At 37.5% G+C, this 20,310-nt stretch overlaps 1 protein-coding gene across 1 annotated transcript; it reads left to right on the top strand.

Moving 5' to 3' along the window:
• The first annotated feature begins 10,077 nt into the window (after positions 1-10,077).
• LOC113907999 (cytochrome P450 7A1) lies at positions 10,078-18,315 on the top strand. The gene is made up of 6 exons (XM_027567853.2): positions 10,078-10,249; positions 12,107-12,347; positions 13,245-13,822; positions 15,522-15,652; positions 17,042-17,217; positions 18,016-18,315. The coding sequence occupies exons 1-6, from the start codon at positions 10,170-10,172 to the stop codon at positions 18,313-18,315; spliced, it is 1,506 nt and encodes a 501-aa protein (XP_027423654.1). The 5' UTR covers positions 10,078-10,169.
• The last annotated feature ends 1,995 nt before the right edge of the window (positions 18,316-20,310 follow it).

Here is a 20,310-nt window from a genome sequence, read left to right as displayed (position 1 = left end):
GGAAAAGCATTATATATAGACCCAGTACCATAGCCTGGCAAAACAACCATTTGGTCAGTATGAGTCAAGTGGAAGTTGTGACCTGCTACCTGACCCACTGCTGGGTTTCTCTTCTTTGTCTACATGTTTGAAAACAGGAAAACTCAAATGGACTTATCCTAGGCTCTCTGGGTTTGGAGCTTCTCCAGGGTCCTGCTGTCACCAGCTAAACCCCAAGACCTGACCTTTACTGCCCACTTGCTTGTACTCACTAACCTTTGTCCTAGGTTTTTTTAAGCTCTTCTTTCTAGCTTATCTCTTGAAAGCAAAATCACCCCTCAGGTGATAGCAACTGCCCTGACAAGACCTCCAGGCCAGACCAGCCAGACCAGTTTGAGCTAAACCCCTGACTTGTGCCTCCACAGAGGGACCGTGGAGCAACCTCTGGAATGACCGACAATTACCTTTACCTCATTATAATACTAAGATCTCCACCCAAGAAAGAGCACCGGGCTTCATTTACATAACATAAAATGTATGTATAGGCATGTTTCCTTTAAGGCACGTGCATGACCTTCTGCTCACTTCTACATATGACGACAAGACTTCCCTATCTAAATATTCATCCTCGGGGTGCCTGCGTGGCTCAGTCAGTTAGGCTTCTGACTTTTGGTTTCAGCTCAGGTCATGAACTCAGGGTCAGGATCAAGTTCCACATTGGACTTGTGCTGAGCATGGAGCCTGCTTAGGATTCTCTCTCCCTTTCCCTCTGCACCCCCACCCTTGGCTCTTGCACATTCACACTTGCATGTGTGCTCCTTCTCTCAAAAAAATTAATTAAGTAAAAATAAATTTTTATCCTAAACCAAAACAAAAGGAATCCATCTATCCTCGCTTAGAGAGTCACGGTTTTGGAAGTTATTCCCCGTGATCTCCTTATTTGCTGCAAATAAATTTTCCTTTGTGGGACAACTCACATGGTATAGCTTCTGTGACTCACGAAGGACTAACTCACCTTGTTTTGGTTACACTGCCCCTTAGTGGTCTTACTGTTTTCTTTTGTAAATCCCAGGGCCTTGGCTTATAACAACAAAATGGAGGCTTCCTCAAGTCCAGGTTTTGCTGGCTCCAAAATAGGAGGTGGGAGACTGGCTCTGTTTCTATGGGTTGGATTTATATAGTACTTCCTACCATGCTAGTCCCTGGTTCCATCAGTGAGAGTTATGGGTGCTTCCTCTGGTTTTCTTCCCTACAGAGAAGTGTCAGTTTATGTGGTTGTCCACTAGAGAGCGATATGAACATTAACTTCTTTAAACATGACACTGAGCCAGATTTCTAGCACAAATGTATTTGTACAGTGGGGGGAAAATAATGAACTCTAAAACAACCAATATTTAAATTATTTGCATATTTCCTTCTGGTTTGTGCTATGGTTGGAACAGGTTTAATATTTTCAAAAGATGCACATTAATAGGAGAAAAATCAAGCAAATGTAAGAGAAAATTATTGTTAGAGACATTCTAGAATGATAAAAGGGTCGATTCATCAAGAAATTATAACAATTATAAATATATATGCACCGGGGACGCCTGGGTGGCTCAGTCAGTTAAGCGTCTGCCTTTAGCTCAGCTCATGATCCCAGAGTCCTGGGATCCAGTCTCGCATCAGGCTCCTTGCTCAGGGGGCATGTCTGTTTCTCCCTCTGCCTGCCACACCCCCTGCTTGTGCTCTCTCTCTCTCTCTCTCTGACAAATAAATAAAATCCTTTTTTCTTTTTTAAGATTTCTTTTATTTATTTGACAGAGAGAGAGAGAGATCACAAGTAGGCAGACAGGCAGGCAGAGGGAGAGGGAAAAGCAGGCTCCCTGCTGAGCATGGAGCCCAATGCGGGGCTTGATCCCAGGATGCTGGGATCATGACCTGAGCCGAAGGCAGATGCTTAAATGACTGAGCCACCCAGGTGCCCCAAATAAATAAAATCCTTAAAAAATTTAAAAAAAAAATATATATATATATGCACCTAACAATAGAGTTGTAAAATACATGAAGTGAAACTGACAGAATTTAAGGGAGAAATAGGCAATTCAACAATACTAGAGGTTTCAATACTTAACTTCCAATAATAAATAGATAAGAGGCCAAAAGGCAACTAGAAGACTTGAACAACATTATAAACAAACTAGAGTCAATAAATGTGTACAGAACACCCACACAACAAGAGCAGACTACAAAGTCTTAAATACATGTGGAACATTGTCTGGACAGGTATGTGTTAGACCATAAAATAAGTCCTAATAAATTTAAAAGATTGAAATCATGCAATGTATATTCTCTAATCATGATGGAATGAAATTAGAATTCAATAACAGAAAGAAATTTGGGGGCTTGGCAAATGTGTAGAAATTAAATAATATACTTCTAAATAACCAGTGGATCAAAGAAGAAAACACAAAGGAAAGAGAAAATACCTCGAAATGAATGAGTTTTTTTTTTTAAACATTTTATTTATTTATTTGACACAGAGAGAGACAGCACAGCAGGGGGAGTGGCAGGCAGAGGGAGAGGGAGAAGCAGACTCCCTGCTGAGCAGGGAGCCCGATGTGGGACTCTATCCCAGGACCCTGGGATCATGACCTGAGCCGAAGGCAGACGCTTAACCATCTGAGCCACCCAGGCGCCCCTCGAAACGAATGAAATTAAAAACACAATATGTCAAAAATTAATGCACTGAGTAGTGCTTAGAAAATTATAACTTCCTAAATTTAAAAAAAATAAAGATCTCAAATTAATAACCTAAACTTCCACCTTAACAACCTAGAAAAGTAACAGCAAGATAAACATAAAGCAAGCAGCAGGAAAGAAATAATAAAAATCAGAGCAGAAATACATGAAATAGAGAATGGAAAAACAATAGATACAATCAACAAAACCAAAAGTTAGTTCTTTGAAAAGATTAATGAAATTGACAAAATTTTAGCCAGCCTAACAAAAAAACAAACAGGAGACTCAAATTACTAAAATGAAGAATACATGAGGGGACATTACTACCAATATTACAGGAATAAAAAGGGGGACCAAAATAAGGGAATGCTAAGAGCAATTATATATAGACAAATTAAATAACCCAAATGAAATGGAGGCATTCCAGAAAACAGGTAACTCAAGAAGAAATAAAAAATCTAAATAGACCTATAGCAAGAAAAAAGACTGACATTAAAAATTTTTTGAATTCCTACAAAGAAAAACCCCAAAACCAGACAGCTTCACTGGTGAATTCTACCAAACATTTAAAGAAGAAATAATACAAACGCTTCACAAATTCTCCAAAAATTAGAAGAGGAGGGATCACTTCCCAATTCATTCTATGAATCCAGTGTTACCTGATCCCAACATCAGATAAAGATATTACAGGTAAAATAAACTACAGACCAGCATTCTTTAAAAATATGGATGCAAAAGTCCTTAACAAAATACTAGCAAACTGAATACAGCAACATATAAAAAGCATATACACCATTAACAAATGTGATTTATCCTAGGAATGCAAGGATTGTTCAACATATGAAAATTAATCAATGAAATACACCATATTAATGCAATAAAGACAAAAATGACATGATTATCTCAATAGATGCAGAAAAGATATTTAACAAAGTGTAACACCCTTTCATGATAAAATCATTTTTAAAAACCTAGAAATAGGACACTGTCTCAACACAATAAAAAGTATATGAAAAACCACACCTAACATCATACTTAATGGTGAAAAGCTAAAAGTTTTTCCTCAAAGATAAGGAACAAGACAAGGGCATCTGCTCTTGCCACTTCTATTCAACGCTCTATAGGAAATTATATCCAGGGTACTTGGGCAAGAAAAAGAAATAAAAGACATACATATTTGAAAGGAAAACTACCTCTGTTTTCAGAAAACATGATCTTCTATATTGAAAAATCCTAAAGAATCGATAAAAACATTTCTTAAAGCTAATAAACAATTTCAGCAAAGTTATAGAATGCAAAATCAACATTCCCAAATTAGCTTATTTCTATACACTAGCAATGAACAATCTGTAAATGAAATTAAGAAAACAACCTCCTGTACAATAGCACCAATAAGAGCAAAATAACAAGAATAAATTTAACAACAACAGAAACGTGTGAGATTTGTACACTAAACTACAAAACATCATCAAAAAAAATTAAGGACCTAAATAATTGGGAAGACATCCTATGTTCTTGGATCAAAAGACTTAATATTGTTAAGATGACAATACTCTCCAAATTGATCTACAGAGTGAATGCAATCCCTATCAAAATCCCAGCTACATTTTTTTTCCAGAAATTTACAACCCAATTCTAAAATTCATATGAAAATGTAAGAGATCCAGAATATCCAAAACAAATATGAGCAAAGGATTTGAATTCTCCAAGGAAGATTCATAAAGGCCAATAATCACATCAGAAGATGCTCAACATCATTAGTTACGAAGGAAATGCAAATCAAAACCATAATGAGATATTACTTCATACCCACTAGGATGGCTATACTCAAAAAAGATAACAGTAAGTGTTGACCAAGACATGGAAATATTGGAATTCTCAGACATTCCTGCTGGGAATGTAAAATGGTGCAGCCATTTTGGAAGCCATTTTGGTAGTTCAAAAAGTTAAATATGGAGCTACCATATGACCCAGCAAATCCAATCGTAGCTATATACCCAGGAAATTTCAAACATAAGTTCACACAAAAGTTTGAACATGAATGTTCATAGTAGTACTATTCATAACAAGTAAAAAGTGGGGGAAAAAGTGGAAAAAGCCTCAGCTCCCTCCCTCTCCTCTGGCTGCACTCTCCTCTCCCTTACCCTCCTGGCTAGGTTAGTTGGGCCCAATGAGTCCAGTGAACCATTGCTTTTCTTCTTTCACTGTCAAGCTGAGCTTTCTGGACTAAGCTCCAGAAAGTTCTGATTAAGGTGAGACCCATGAAAAAAAAGCAAGGCAGCCACTTAGCCTTCTTTGATTCTAGATCCTCAGGCCTGCCTTTAACTTAAGAAAAAAAGACTTCTCTCTGTGATACAGTGCAGCAGAGCAGGGGTTTCATGGGGGTGTGGGGACAGAGCTTCACAGCATCAAGTCATCTACAAAGGGAGACAACAGTGTCCATCTCATAATCCTGGCAAGTGGATCAAATGAGGCAAGCCTGTGAAAATCTTGGCACAAAACACTAATGTATTGCCTTACCTTCTCTGGTAATGGAAACAATGCTTTCTTTATCAGAAATAAAACATTGGCTTTGTTCTCCTATTGATTGGCCGTGTCCCCTTGAGGCCAGAGACTTTGCCTGTCTTATCTACCTCTGTTATCTTCAGCACCTAACAGGTGCCTTGCACAAAGTAGGTGCTAAGTTAATTTGAATGAATGCATGAAATAAGTATTTGCTAAATAATCTGTTCATCTCTCCCTCCTTACTTAATAGCACCTTCTACATACTCAGTGAACGAAACATGTTTGATGAGTCAACTTTATGTCTGAATATGTAGATGGCGCACTTACTCTTTCCTAAATGTGTAGTCAGGTGCCCTCTGGTTGCATTGAACTTCTTGTGAGGTTCTGAGCTGTAAGGGAGGAATGCTGAGCTTCAGTTCTGAAGAATCTGGGCTTGTCCTGGATTTGCCACTTAATAATTATAACAAACATTTTGGGGCACAAACTGTGTCAAGCTCTGGGCTAAACATTTTATGCACATTGCCTTATTTCACCTTGACACCTATATTATGAATCATGCATTATAATCATGCCTATTTTACAGATAAAAAAACAAAGTCTTGGAGAGGAGAGCACCTTGTTCAACGGTATATACTTAGTCAGTGGCAGAGTCAGAATGCAAACCTAGATTTAATTCCAGCTTCCACACCAATATTTGAACTATTTCGAGCTATGCAACATTAGCCACTAAACCCTCGCCCCCTCTATTTCCTCGTTTTGTTTTTTTAATGATTTATTTGCTTATTTAAGAGAGAGAGAGAGCAAGCATGTGTGAACGTGCTCGCTTGGGGGGAAGGGCTGAGGGAGAGGGAAAGAGACTCTCAAGCAGACTCTCTGCTGAGCACGGAGCCCTTCACGGGGCTCGATCTCATGACCCTGAGATCATGACATAAGCTGAAATCAAGAGTCAGATGCTTAACCAACTGAGCCACCCAGGCGCCCCTTTCCTCATCTTTATTTTTAATATTTTAATTTTTTTAAAGATCCATTCATTTATTTGAGAGAGAGAGAGAGAGCACAGGGAGAGTGGGGGAGAGGCAGAGGGAGAGAGAGAATCCAGGGGCCCAGGGGCCCCTTTCCTCATCTTTAAAATAGTTAAAATACCTGCCTTGCCCAACTGAGCTGATTATTCAAGTAGGAAAGTATATATCAGAAGCTTTTAAAAAGTAAAAACTTCAAAACTAATGTAAAAATGATTGTGATTCTCTGAGATAGGACTTATCAACACCTTCTTATTCTCTAGTCTTATGAAATTGTATTTGTTCAATGGACACATGAGTATGTACTAGGCATTTACAACCTCAACACCATGTGTTTAAGCTTCAAAACCATATTTGAGAATCAGATACTCTGTATCTGCCATAACATAATTGGGCTTTTTATTTTCTAAAAAAAATAATTTTTTTTAGATGTGGGTCAAATGTGAATAGACATATTTTCTAAATGCTTATTGTAAAAGCCCCAAATTAATCATAACAAAATTTCACCAGCTCATTCCACTTTGGTCTCCCACTGACTTGCCAGTGAATTCGGAACCTGATGTGCATTCTTAGTCCATGGGAACTGCGATGCTCTTGAAAAAATGCAAAGCATTGCATTAATTCAGGCAATCTGGTCTGACTTATAAATTCTGGAAAACAACTTGTGCGACTCAATTGTTTGGTCACATTCACAGTTCTTTTTATTTAAAGCAATCATACTGATGTGCAAGTTTTATGTAAACGATGTTTACTGCATTTCTTCATGGAAACCACTTAAATGTGTCATCAGTTTACAGAAGCTGATAGCTCTAGTTATTCTTTATTACTTTCTTTTGGTCTAGTTTGAGTATCCTTGTTTTGTATACATGTGTTCGTGGCAAAGGGGTCTTGGATTCGGGCCCTTTATTCCCCGAGGCTCAGAACAAGGGTTTCCTCTGCACATCAGGAAGCATGTGCTCTTCACTCCTCTCTACAAAAAAAGAGGAAATTGACAGGCAATGGAGGGATTAGAGAGTTTAGATAAACTCAGTTACCGTGCTGGGCCTTCTGGCAACTAGAACACCCTTCTTTGTGGATCGGGGCACTTACTCTTTCCCCCACTGCAGTCGGAACCCCGCAGGGTAAGGGCTCACGGCTGCCTCCTGTACCACTGTGTCGCCAGTGTTGACGCAGTGCCTGACACAAGGAGTAGGTGCTCAGTGTGAGTGTGGGTGTGTATGAGTGTGTGTGTATGCGTGTGTAAGTGAGTGTGAGCGTGTGAGTGTGGCGAGAGAGAGAAGGGGAGCAGGAGAAAACAAAACTTCACATTTGGCACGTAGTGGAGAATAAAAAAGCAAGAAAGGGACTTTCCAACTCAGCTAGCATTTATTTAATGCCTGATACTCCAAGCACCATGCTGAACACACTGAGATGTTCCAAAATCCACGCGTGAAATCTTACACCTTTGTCTCATCAGGAAATCTTTTAGGTATTTCCACAAAGCCCACTAATAGTTTGGACAACTGTAACAAGCATCTACATTCCCACTCATCAGATTCGAAGCAGCATATTAGGGGTGTAATGGATGCCCTTTGTGGCCACGTGACAGCAGCAGGAAGTGACATCCTCAGAAGGAACACGTAAACCATATACAATAAGAAAAAAATAGGAATATTGATATTCAAGCCATAGCTTTCCCTCAGCCAACTGGAGGAAACTGTGTGTGTGTTTCCTGGGCTTTTGTTGTATAGAAGAGGGATAGTAAGAAGGAGTTAAAGGAAGAGATCAGGGTAAGGAAAATAGAGATAAATACTAACCAGGCTGCATTTGAAAGGAGTTTGTACGGTTCTGAGACAAAACCTAAGGAAGTTTTCCCAGGGTTGTGAACGTATTTCCCCTGCGCTATTTGAAAATCTTTAACTTTGACATAATTATAAATTGACAGGAAGTTGCAAGATGATACTTAGAGGTCCCATGCCCCCTTTCCTGTGGGTGTTTTGTTTGTTTTCATTTGTTTGTTTGAGAGGTGACTCGAAAGGGTTAAATTGTTCAGATATTAGGTTGGTGCTTTCTCTGTCATATCCTGACTGTAAAGGTTTAGTTTTCAGAGTCATAGAGAAAAAACAGAGTAATTCAAAAAGGCACCTCACTCTAAATACATTTAATGTGCAGAAAGCCCTAAAAAAACCTAAGTCGACTGAGAAATCTATGTACTGCCATACAATGATTGATATCAATAATTATGATCATAAATCACAAAACACAAAAAGATTTGTGGTCTCTGCTTAAGGAGGCAAAAAAGCATGAGATTATTCTATGGATTCTATGGCCCAAATCTAGAAACAAACAAAATGTCCATCAGTAGGGAATCAGTTAACTGATTTAGTCAATAGAAGACTATACACACATTAAAAGTGAAGAGACATATATATATATATATATATATATATATATATATGTAAAAAATCTCTCTCTCCCTCTCTCTCACAGGAAATGTCCATAACGTGGCATTCATTTTTTAATGCTATAGAACAAAAAAAAAGTATCCAATATAACCCATCTCTATGTGTTTATGTGTGACTCACCAACGATATCCATGTTGTCAAAGCCAAGGTTTCTTTGTCATCTTTCTTGACCTCAAAGTAGCATGTGATACAGTTCATCACTCATCTTCAAGTGCATTCTCCTCTTGCTTCTTGTGACATCATATTCTCTTGGTTTTCTTCCTGGTTCTTCCTTACCTATCTCCTCTTTTCCCACTCTCTGACTGACATCAATAAATGGAGTGCTTTGTGGCCTGGTGTTGGGCTCTATTGTTTTCCTGGGCTTTATTGTTTCCCTTGTTGATCTTACAAGGTCTGTCCCCTCCTCAGAGAGCCCTTCCCCGAATACCACATCTAAAGCTGCTCTCATCCCCAATACTTTCTATACCATGTTTTATTTTATTAACACTTATATTTTAAATATCTGTCTCTCTATTGAAATAGAGTCCCCGTTAGAGTAGGAAATCTGTCCATTTTGTTAACACCTGTAACCAGAAAATCTTTGAAGATTTCTTGGCACAGAATAGGTGCTCAAGTTATGTATATGTGTACACTGAAATAAAATTTAGAAGGATACATACCATACAGTTAACAGTCGTTGCCTCTGAGTGGGGAGTAGTAAGGGAGGTTAATTATAAATTGACTTTCCCTTTTTACCAAGATATGTTTCAGTTAGTCCTAAATGATTCAAAATGAAATTGTATTACTTTAACAATTAGAAAAATTAATAAACATTTTAAATTAGCAAAGATGGTTGATAAAATTGTGATGTTTAAATTGTTTAATTGGAAGATGAACTTATGTGGGATACTTTCTTGAGAATGGTAGATAAGTAACGTGTTACTATATATAGTACATTATCTACGACTTGGTAAAAGCACTGAAACATGAAGCAGCAGAATCATTTCACTCAGTTCTCTTTCTTTTGAACTTGACCACCATATCTCTTGTTAATCATTTAAATTGATTTCTTCTTCAAAAGGTAACAAGATCCAACCACTAGCTTAATGATAACATATACTTATTTTTCTTGAAATTATTATATTTTACATTACTATTTGATATGTTCATCTTGAACACGTTTATGTTTTGTCCTTTTATAAGCATACTAAACTTGCAACCCTGGTAACTGTTGTTACCAGGTCTGAATGTTAAGTCAGCATCTGTTTGAAAGACCTTCAACTTATCAACTATTGCAGGTCTCTGATTGTTTTGGAACCTCTTCTGATACCTGTGGACTTAGTTCAAGGCCAGGTATTTTTTTTTTCTAATAGGTTGAACAAATGGTTAATTGTTTGCTTTGGTCACTCAAGTGTAGGATCTTACCTTATATAAAAGTCTAGCTGGAGTCTCTGTTCAGTGACATCCTTACCTTTCTAATCAGAGACTCTCCTCTTCAGAAGTTTTGCATTAGATTTGCAAAATGATGACCATATCTTTGATCTGGGGGATTGTTGTAGCAGTGTGCTGTTGTTTATGGCTTATTCTTGGAATGAGGAGAAGGTAAGGAAAGTTTTATCTTTAAGCTGCGTTTTAGTTCATTCATTTAAAGTTCTTTTACCTTCGTTGTTATATAATAAATTTGGTGTTCTGTACTTAGACTCACTAGCATTTTCTTCCTTTTTTTAACCAAAAAACTTTAAATTTAAGATATAATTTACAAATTTGAAGTGGTATCATATTGCATCTAATAAAAGATTGAATGACAGTCTTTCCCTTTTAGTATTGACATACCCATGGTCATGCAAAAATGTACAAACTTGTTAAACATAAGTGACAAAAAGTTTATAAGGTCTCTGTGTATGTTTCTGGGTACATATAAAGATGAAGTCTGGATTAGTAAGGATACAAGTGGTAAGTGGGGTCTGTCTTGGAAAAGGTTTCTTTCTAGCATGAGGATTAAATAGATCCTCTGACTAAATGAATGTTCTCTTCTCAGCTAGTTCTTGCGTACTGGATAGACTCAGCCTAGGTCTGGACAAGAGCACAGAGCCTGCATCGGTCATTCTATTATCTTCTTCTCATTAATGATAATAAACCATGGTAAATCGGGCAACTGCTAAATTTAGGTAATATCACTTTTATTTATGTGTCATTTATTTATAATGGGTTCAAGAAGACAAGAAATACAAATAGGGTCACATACATAGCCATTTTTATTTACCTTCTGATTGGTTCAAGGAGTATTTGGGGGAGGGCTATGTAAGTATTCTGTTATGTCAATCTCCGAAAGCTAGAATTACCCACAGCATATCTTCAGCTATGTAGATTGCTATGTGTTGTCTCGTTTACAAGTTGTTGTGTGTGTGTGTGTGTGTGTGTGTGTGTATGTGTGCATGTGTGTATGCTTTAAGGTATTTTAATTCAGGTCCGATAATTTCTAGTTTTAGTTGTTAACCTTACTTATCTTTGAACTCATAAAATGAACATTAATTATTTTATGCTAAGTAGTTCTGTCAAGAGGGATAGGAGTTTATGTTGGAAAATTAATGTTTATATTATTTAATAAAAACATTTAAAATAGCATGAAAGAGGGGCGCCTGGGCGGCTCAGTCGGTTAAGTATCTGCATTTGGCTCAGGTCAAGAACCCCTGCTCATCAGGAAGCCTGCTTCTCCCTCTCCCTCTGCCCCTCCTCCCTGCTTGTGTTCTCTCTCTCTCTCCAATAAATAAATAAAATCTTAAAAAAAAATAAATAGCATGAAAGACTGTGTGTTAACTATACTTCAATAAAAAAGAGACAACAAATAGCATGAAAGAGTGTTGAATCACAATTGGTGATCCTATCAATACTTACCTTAGTTAATTTCATTTTATAATAAGCTAATTTCTCAAATGAGATTCTTATCTTCAACAATCATTATAGAATAATAATGTCTTTAAACTCTGAAGATTTTGAAAACTTCAATTTTGCCATCTTCTCTGCAATTCAGTATTTTATATCTTTAAAGAAAACAATCATATAAAACATTTTGAGAGACTCAGGCAAATGATGTTTAGGAAAAATATAAACACTAGAGTGTAGTTTTTTCTGTACTGAGAGGAAGAATCTTGTTGGCTTTGTTGACCCTTTTATCCTCATCATTGGAAAAAGTGTCTATCACATAGTAGACATTCAATAAGTGTTTGTGGGATGGATGGATGGATGGATGGATGAATTTAGCAATCATTTTTACCAACATATCATGTTACTAGGTTAATAAAACCCATTATTTTAGTAAAAGAGCAGGTCCCCTTCAACAAAGGAACTATCTATAACTGTAGAGTTTTGAAATTTGAAGTCAGTAGTAAAAGTTTAAATCAGGTGTAAATAAAAACAATGTGTAATTTCCCACACTTATCATATGTTTGTGTCTTACAGACAAATGGGTGAACCACCTCTGGAGAATGGGTTGATTCCATACCTGGGATGTGCTCTGAAATTTGGTGCCAATCCTCTTGAGTTCCTGAGAGCAAATCAAAGGAAACATGGTCACGTTTTCACCTGCAGATTGATGGGAAACTATGTCCACTTCATCACAAATCCCTTGTCATACCAGAAGGTGTTGTGCCATGGAAAATACCTGGATTGGAAAAAGTTTCACTTCACTACTTCTGCAAAGGTAACCAGTTTCCCATTTATACAGCATTCAGCTTTTTTCTACTTTTTAGTACGTCAGTCTACTTAAGCCTTTTGATGTACTTAGACTTAAAAATGGAGATATTGAAGAGAGCTATCCTTCCATGGAGATTCTTAGAAATATAATGAATCCAATTAGACAGAACCTCTTGGTAGTAATTGCTTCAAAAGTCAAAATAGGTATAGATTTATCATTTCTTAACCACCTAGAGTGAAATAAAAATGAAATATTTTACTGAGCCAGGTGGCACTGTATCAAGAAGACAGGTACAAACTCCTTCATGTCAACCGCATCGACGGAACTCCCAGAGCACACGTGGCAGAAACTTAGCACTAAACAATTGTTTTACCACACTTTTGCCACACAACTTTTAAATTTTGTCAAGCAACTGATCAGATATTTGGGCGTCGCTTAGGAATAATCTGAGAGGTTCTTTGAGAGAGACGGCAACTAGCCAATATTTAGTGAGTCTCTGCAAGGAAATATTAGACACGGTCTCAGCTCTAAGTAGACTAAAGTCTGGTTAAAGTACCTCTACAATAAATGTAGCAGAGAATTGATGACTAAGACAAATACGGATTAATACCAAATTAACATGCCAATAGATTTAGTAGCATAAGGAAAGTAAGAAATTGACAACTTTCATGGTTGCCAGAAGTTTCACTGAAGGGCTGGAATTTCAACTTGGCCTTCCAGAGAGGGTAGGATTTTACCATTTATTTGGAAAGTGCTATGAAATTGTATGTACAAAGGCCAATTTCCCTCCTGCCCTGTTTTTAACAAGGAGAGAATTATGGAAGTCTCTAATCTGTTTTTCCGCCATTTTCTAGCACTGCATCAGGTTTAATCTCTTTTTTCACACATTTCATTTATCGGCAGGCATTTGGGCACAGAAGCATTGACCCGAGTGATGGAAATACCACTGATAATATAAGTAAAACTTTCATCAAAACCCTGCAGGGCGATGCCTTGAATTCCCTCACAGAAGCCATGATGGAGAACCTCCAATTTGTCATGAGACGTCCGCTGGTATCTAAATCAAAGACGCCTGTCTGGGTGACGGAAGGGATGTATTCCTTCTGCTACCGAGTGATGTTTGAAGCTGGGTATTTAACCCTCTTTGGCAAAGATCTTACAGGGCAAGATGCACAAAAAGGACTCATTCTGAATAACCTTGACCACTTCAAGGAATTTGACAAAATCTTTCCGGCTCTGGTAGCAGGCCTCCCCATTCATGTGTTCAAGACCGCACACCATGCTAGGGAAAAACTGGCAGAGGGCTTGAGGCATGAGAACCTTGGAAAGAGAGACCGCATCTCGGAACTGGTCAGGTTTCTGAATGACATGCTTTCCACCTTAGATGACATGGATAAGGCTAAGACACACCTTGCTATCCTCTGGGCGTCACAAGCAAACACCATCCCAGCGACTTTCTGGAGCTTATTTCAAATGATTAGGTAACTAGCAATTTATCCATTTATTTCTTTACTTTAATTGAAAGCAGAAAAGCTACTGCTTTAACTAAAAAAAAAAAAAATCATGGTAATTTCTCATGCTATCAATCAAGAATGTGACATTTACTTTATAAGTGTTTAACATGTATCAGTTCATCCAATCCTCACAAAACCATAAGCAGCCGTGCCTGGCACACTCATTTTGTGGAAGCAGAGACCTTTCCAGGGGGAAGAATGCACTGCATAGGGTCAGTTCAGGCCATCTGGGCCCAGAACCCTTGCTTTCAACCCCAGGCTGTTCCTCATGATGCCTCCTTAAGTTGATGAATTCTGTCTTCATGATCATAAAAATGTACTTAATGATTCGGACTTGTGGACAGTGAAAGGGCAGTGCCTATGCCTTAGTCCTCTGTGTATTAACAGTTTGTTTCCACCCCATTAGTAATTTCTGTCTTACTGTTTATTTGACCAACTATGATAGCTATGGATCAATTCTACTAATTATTATTGATGGGCTTTGGCGAGATTTTGCCTTTTAAAAGTATGTAACAAAAACATTGTATGTAACATACTTTACATAACATGACTGTGTTCCAAAGTGTTAGTCTTTTAGAAATTTGACATTCAAATGGTTTATTGGATTATTCTGGTTAAATTGGGTGTTTAGTGTCACATGGACACAAAATTACTATACCATAGCATTTGGAATGCCAAATTTCCACTGATGGCTGACAATTTTATGTATTTAATATAAAAAATATTTAGCAGCACTAGGGTGGCTTATTTGGTTAAGTGTCTGACTCTAGATTTCAGTTCAGGTCATGATCTCAGGGTTGTGAGATCACGTCAGGCTTTGCCCTGCGCATGAAGCCTGCTCAAGATTCTTCCTCTGCCCCACCCTCCCACGCACGCATGTGTGCGCTATCTCTCTCTCTCTCAAAAAAAAAAAAAAATTAGAAACAATTTCAGATATAAAAACCCCATACTAATCTGTCTCAAATGTTAAATGTCTTCCCAAGTTTTTACTTAAGAGATCTCCATCCAGAGTAAGTTCATATATTTTCAGTAAGGTTACAACATCAATGTAATATCATAAGGGTAATAGTAGCCATTTTATGACAGTCACACATATACTTATCAGTCAAACATTTCTGAGACTCATTTACTGCAATAGTGTTATATAGATCCCTCCCCATGGCACTAAGGATCCAGTAAATGTCCATGCACTAAAACTCACTACCATTCATTTTACAAGTTAAAGTGCTAGAACAATATGAGAATGGAAAAGCTGTTGTTCTACCTGAAATCGTGGTATGGGTTTTAAGGGTAAATTTTGACATCCATTTGCAATTTAGCTAATACTTTATAATTGTTAATCTTACATGCAATATTCCTTCTCAATTGTTATGTATATGACTAATTTGACCATTTAATCTTTATTAGAATCATTTATCTATAAAAGCATGGCCAAAGTTTTACTTTTGTGTTGCAAGGCCTTTTAAGGCAACAATTCTGGCTAATATCCAAGGATTTAGACACAATTACAAAATGGAGTAAAAAGTAATTGGGAAATGTCCCTTTCCTACTTTCTCTGGTATCCTGACCACCTAGTAAAAAGAAGGGGAAAACTCCTGTTTGCAGATCTTTTGGTATAGAAAACATTTATTTTCTGTACATCTCTTCTTTTCTCCACTTTTGCTAGGAGCCCTGAAGCAATGAAAGCAGCTGCTGAAGAAGTGAATAAAACACTAGAGAATGCTGGCCAAAAAATCAGCTTTGACGGCAGTCCTATTTGTTTGAATCAAATGCAACTGAATGACATGCCAGTGTTAGGTATGCTTACTGTGTTACATTTCATCTACTGTGTCCCACAAACAGTGATCGCCAGTATCTATTATGCACTTACCTGTAGGCATTAAGCGAAGTATTTCATATGTGTGATCCTGTTCGATCCTCGCTGCAATCCTATGACTGGTGACTAATTTCTATAGAACAGATCAAGAAACTGACACGGAGAGGTTAAGTTCGTACCTGGGATGGAATGGTGGAACCAGATACAGTGTTAATGTGAGACTCCTGACCCTACCTTCTCAACAGCTTCTCTGCCCTGCCCTACTCTGTCTCCTTTATTATTATTACCCTTATCACTGATGTTATGATTAATGGGAGCATATTACTCATTTTCATGAAATAAAGGAGGAAAAAGTACCGTCGAGACATTACAATTAGCTGCATGGGTTGAGTGATGGGATTGAAGGTTATTCTGTGTTTCTTATTTTTGCTTCTCTGTGGTTGGCAGAAATACAAAAATACTCTATGTTTATAGTGATAAAGAGTTTTCTTTTTGTTTTTGTTATTTTTCTCTTGAGGAAAGAACCCAGTGCATGTTGTTAGGGGTAGCAGGTCTTAGTGCAAGGGACATGAGGCAAGAAGCATAGGTTCTATGTTGCGTTCTGCCAACCATGGATGACTCCAGACATGTCATTGCATTTTGGGGGGACTTGCTTTTCTCATTTGAAAAAGAAAGGGCTGACAGGTTATGATTTTACACACAATCATATGATGACCACCTAAAACATGACCGCTAAAAGGATAGAGGCTGGAAGGTCACGCTAGACCTTCTCATTGGATCTGCATATTTTAGCTATTTGCAGGGTGGTTCTTTTTGTCCCTTTATATCTTTACCAGACAGTAAGGCACCATCACACACCATCGGGTAGTGTAATCATAAAAATGGGGTCTTGGAAACACTGAACTGAAGCAGCATTAAACATCTGGAAAAATATTTCTATATGAAAATGATATCAGTATATTAAATCTCAGAAGTAATAAACTTTGAATAATTCACATAAAAGTGAGTTACTGATTTTTCCAATTGTATTAGATGTCTAGTGTCATGTGGAAATAAGATTATTTTTCCATAAAATTATAAAATCTAGTTGCCATTGATAACCAAGAAGATTATATCCTTACAAAATGATTATCATAAACTCAGATTATCAGGTAAAAATGACATTCAGACACAACTGAATCATTGATTACAGCATAGTGGCAACAGAAAAAAAAAATTGGGTAAGTTTTATCTGGCCAGCTTCCCCTAGTTTGTTCAGGTTGTGTTATAATCTGCTAGCAGTATTTCAGACTCCATATTATGAGGCCTTTAAATCGTGATTTGTTCTTGCTTTCCTCCTTCTCCTCGTTTCTTCCTTTAAAAATATTTAGATAGCATCATCAAGGAGTCTCTGAGGCTTTCCAGTGCCTCCCTGAACATCCGGACTGCTAAAGAGGATTTCACTTTGCACCTCCAGGACAGTTCCTATAACATCCGCAAAGATGACATCATAGCTCTTTACCCGCAGTTAATGCATTTTGATCCAGAAATCTACCCAGACCCTTTGGTAAGTGACTGTTCATCAAAATTCAATATCCAGGTGATGTCTACCCATATGGAAATAAAGAGGAAATTTGCCAGGGCGCATGGTTGGCTCCATCGGTTAAACGTTGGACTCAGGTCATGGTCTCATGGGTCATGAGATCGAGCCCCATGTGTTGGGCTCTGTGCTTGGCGAGGAGTCTGCTTAAGATTATGTCTCTCCCTCTCCCTCTGCCCCCCCCAAAAGGTGCTCTATCTCTCTCTTTTTAATAAATAAATAAATCTTTAAAAAATAAGAGGACATTTGCCATTGCAGAATTGACTTAACCATTGAAGCCATAGGCATTGTCTTCTTAATTATGTCCAATATTCATATATTTTGGAAAACCTGGATGATGGCCTGAATTTTAAAATTCCTGATACTTGTCATCACATCATCTCTGCTAGATTATGTTTGCAATCATCATCATAAAGCTGCTGCCTTTCTTTTTCCTTAACAATTGCTGCTCCCAAATCCAGAAAATGAGAGGCTAATATACTGGTTCTTCTAGTTTCTAATCTGAACTCTTCCTTCTTGTTCTGCCTAATGGAGGAACTAGTCACCCAGGCAGGATGAAAGGTATTATAAAGCTTTTTCTGTTCCTATCAGTTCTTGTTAAACTCCTATTCCTTATTAATTTCTGAGTCAAGGTGGGGAATTTGCTAAATTACCAATAGATTGGATTAAAAAAGAAAACTATTCTCTGGAGCGTCCAGGTCAAGAAACCGATAAATTCCTTTAAAACTATCTTACAGTTCTGTTTTCTTTGTATTTTTATTGCAGACCTTTAAATATGATCGATATCTTGATGAAAATGGGAAGACAAAGACCACCTTCTATAGTAATGGAATCAAGCTAAAGTATTACTACATGCCCTTTGGGTCAGGAGCGACAATATGTCCGGGAAGAATATTTGCTGTCCAGGAAATCAAGCAGTTTTTGATTCTGATGCTTTCCTATTTTGAACTGGAGCTTGTGGAGAGCCAGGTTAAATGTCCCCCTTTGGACCAGTCCCGTGCAGGCTTGGGCATTTTACCACCATTAAATGATATTGAATTTAAATATAAATTCAAACATTTGTGAACGTATGGTTGGAAGCAGAGGACATGAGATGATGTTACCAGCCTGCAGACCGCCATTATGTATCTGTCCCTTTGGACGGTCACCGTTGGTGGTAGTGGCACTAAGTCAGCGGGGTCCAACTCTGTACACAGATGCTTGCTTCTGAATCTTAACATTTTGATGACAGTTTCCAGATGCTATCTCAGACCGTGCTAGTGAAAAAAAACATCATCTCTAGAGGCACAATAATTTGTTTTCATTTGAATAAGTCAGTGAATTTTCATCTAGCCAGGCACTGAAGTTCATTATTTTCAGAGGAAAAAGTCTTTTTTTTTTTTTCCCAGAATGAAGATATTCTGATTGGCAAAAGTTTTTTCCCCCTTAAGGAAACAGCTTTATTTTTATAAAAGCCACCCGATAATTATGAAAAAAGGTACAAATTCACGTTTTAGTGAAACCACATGATTCTTTGACTAGATATGGGATATCTTTTTTTCTTTTTTATAACATAACCCTTTTATTGTCCAGCCCCTGTGATGGTTTCATGTGTCTCTAAAGAAGGCAAGAAGTTTAGAGCATTATTAGCCCTTTTAAAGGAAAAGGAGTGGGTAGGCCCAGCCAGAAGTCTGTGACTATCTTCCCACATGGGAATGTGCTGTCAGTACAACCACACCCGGACATGCTCCCCAGCACAGTCAAATGTAGATGCATATTATAAAAGACATGTTAAATGATTTTATCATGCTCTTTAATCAAAAGAAAATGTTTTTCAGCTTTCCCTATAGGCATCATTTAGGGCTTTTAAAATGATGGCCTTGATGTCCTGAATATACAAAAGATGGTTTTACTATTTTCTCTTTATGCTTTAATGTATTTTTGCTGGAAACTCTAATGTCTACGTCAGGTTTCAACGATCTTTCCTATATTTTCATTAGATTCCATATTAAAGAGGGGATTTTTTTCAGAGAAGGCAGTTTTTCTGGTACTACTAACCATGCATCAATGAAGAAAATGTAGCTCTCCCGCAATATCTTTTAAAATGAAAACGATGAAAATGACCATTTAAAAGCACATGAAACATACAAAGAGTTCGTTAAACGCAGCTAGACATTGTGTTTTATTTAAATACTTTTTACCTTTAAATGGCTTGTAGTTGAAGGAAAAATAATGGAAGGCTAGATAGTAGTGTTTAACTACGGTACACAACAGTGCTTTGGTAAAATATTTTACACATTGGCGTTATCAGCTATAGTATTTTTATTGATATTTCTGTATGTATATATTCTTTTGAGAGAGAGAGAGCACGAGCATGCATGGGGAGTGGGGAGGAGGGGCAGAGGAGAGGGCCCAAGCAGACTCCACACCCGGCTCGGAGCCTGATGCGGGGCTTGATCTCACGACCCTGAGATCATGACCTGAGCCGAAATCAAGAGTCCGACTGTTGACTGAGCCACCCAAGCGCCCCTTATGTATGTATTTATATGTAAATTATATTTCCCTTTTTTCTTGTATACAAATACTAAGAAAATATTGTAACATTTGATAATTTTGAAAGGATTCACCTTTCAGAAATAAAAGTGTGAATGTGTGTAATTCTAAGTTCTTAAGTCTTCAGAATGTTTAAAACATTCACCTAGTGACAAGCTGCAACAATTTTGTCCATTATTCATCTCTTAGAAAAAGTAAAATATTCATTCACTTAAAAATCTCGTCCATACTTCATACAGGTCATTGAAGATTTTTAATCTTGCTATTTAATATTACCGTGGCATTATCTCTTACATAGGTTATTTTATATATTAAGAAAATTAAACTTATTTAGATATGGTACCAGATGAACAAAATTCTGTTTTATTTTTTTATTTTTATTTTTTAAGATTCTATTTCTTTAATTGAAAGAGGATGAGAGAGAGAGAGAGCACATGAGAAGGGGGAGGGTCAGAGGGAGAAGCAGACTCCCTGCTGAGCTGGGAGCCCGATGTGGGACTCCATCCCGGGACTCCAGGATCATGACCT

This window comes from Zalophus californianus, chromosome 4 (genome assembly GCF_009762305.2).
Source record: "Zalophus californianus isolate mZalCal1 chromosome 4, mZalCal1.pri.v2, whole genome shotgun sequence".
Lineage (NCBI taxonomy): Eukaryota > Metazoa > Chordata > Mammalia > Carnivora > Otariidae > Zalophus > Zalophus californianus.
The sequence above is the reverse complement of the archived record's forward strand: the minus strand, read 5'-3'. Positions and strand labels throughout refer to the sequence as shown.

Excerpts from the sequence above, each read along its gene's own strand:
- LOC113907999 (XM_027567853.2), top strand. The coding sequence starts at position 10,170 with ATGATGACCATATCTTTGATCTGGGGGATTGTTGTAGCAGTGTGCTGT. Across the intron at positions 10,250-12,106 it reads ATTCTTGGAATGAGGAGAAG|ACAAATGGGTGAACCACCTC; the intron begins GTAAGGAAAGTT and ends TGTGTCTTACAG. Across the intron at positions 12,348-13,244 it reads ACTTCACTACTTCTGCAAAG|GCATTTGGGCACAGAAGCAT; the intron begins GTAACCAGTTTC and ends ATTTATCGGCAG.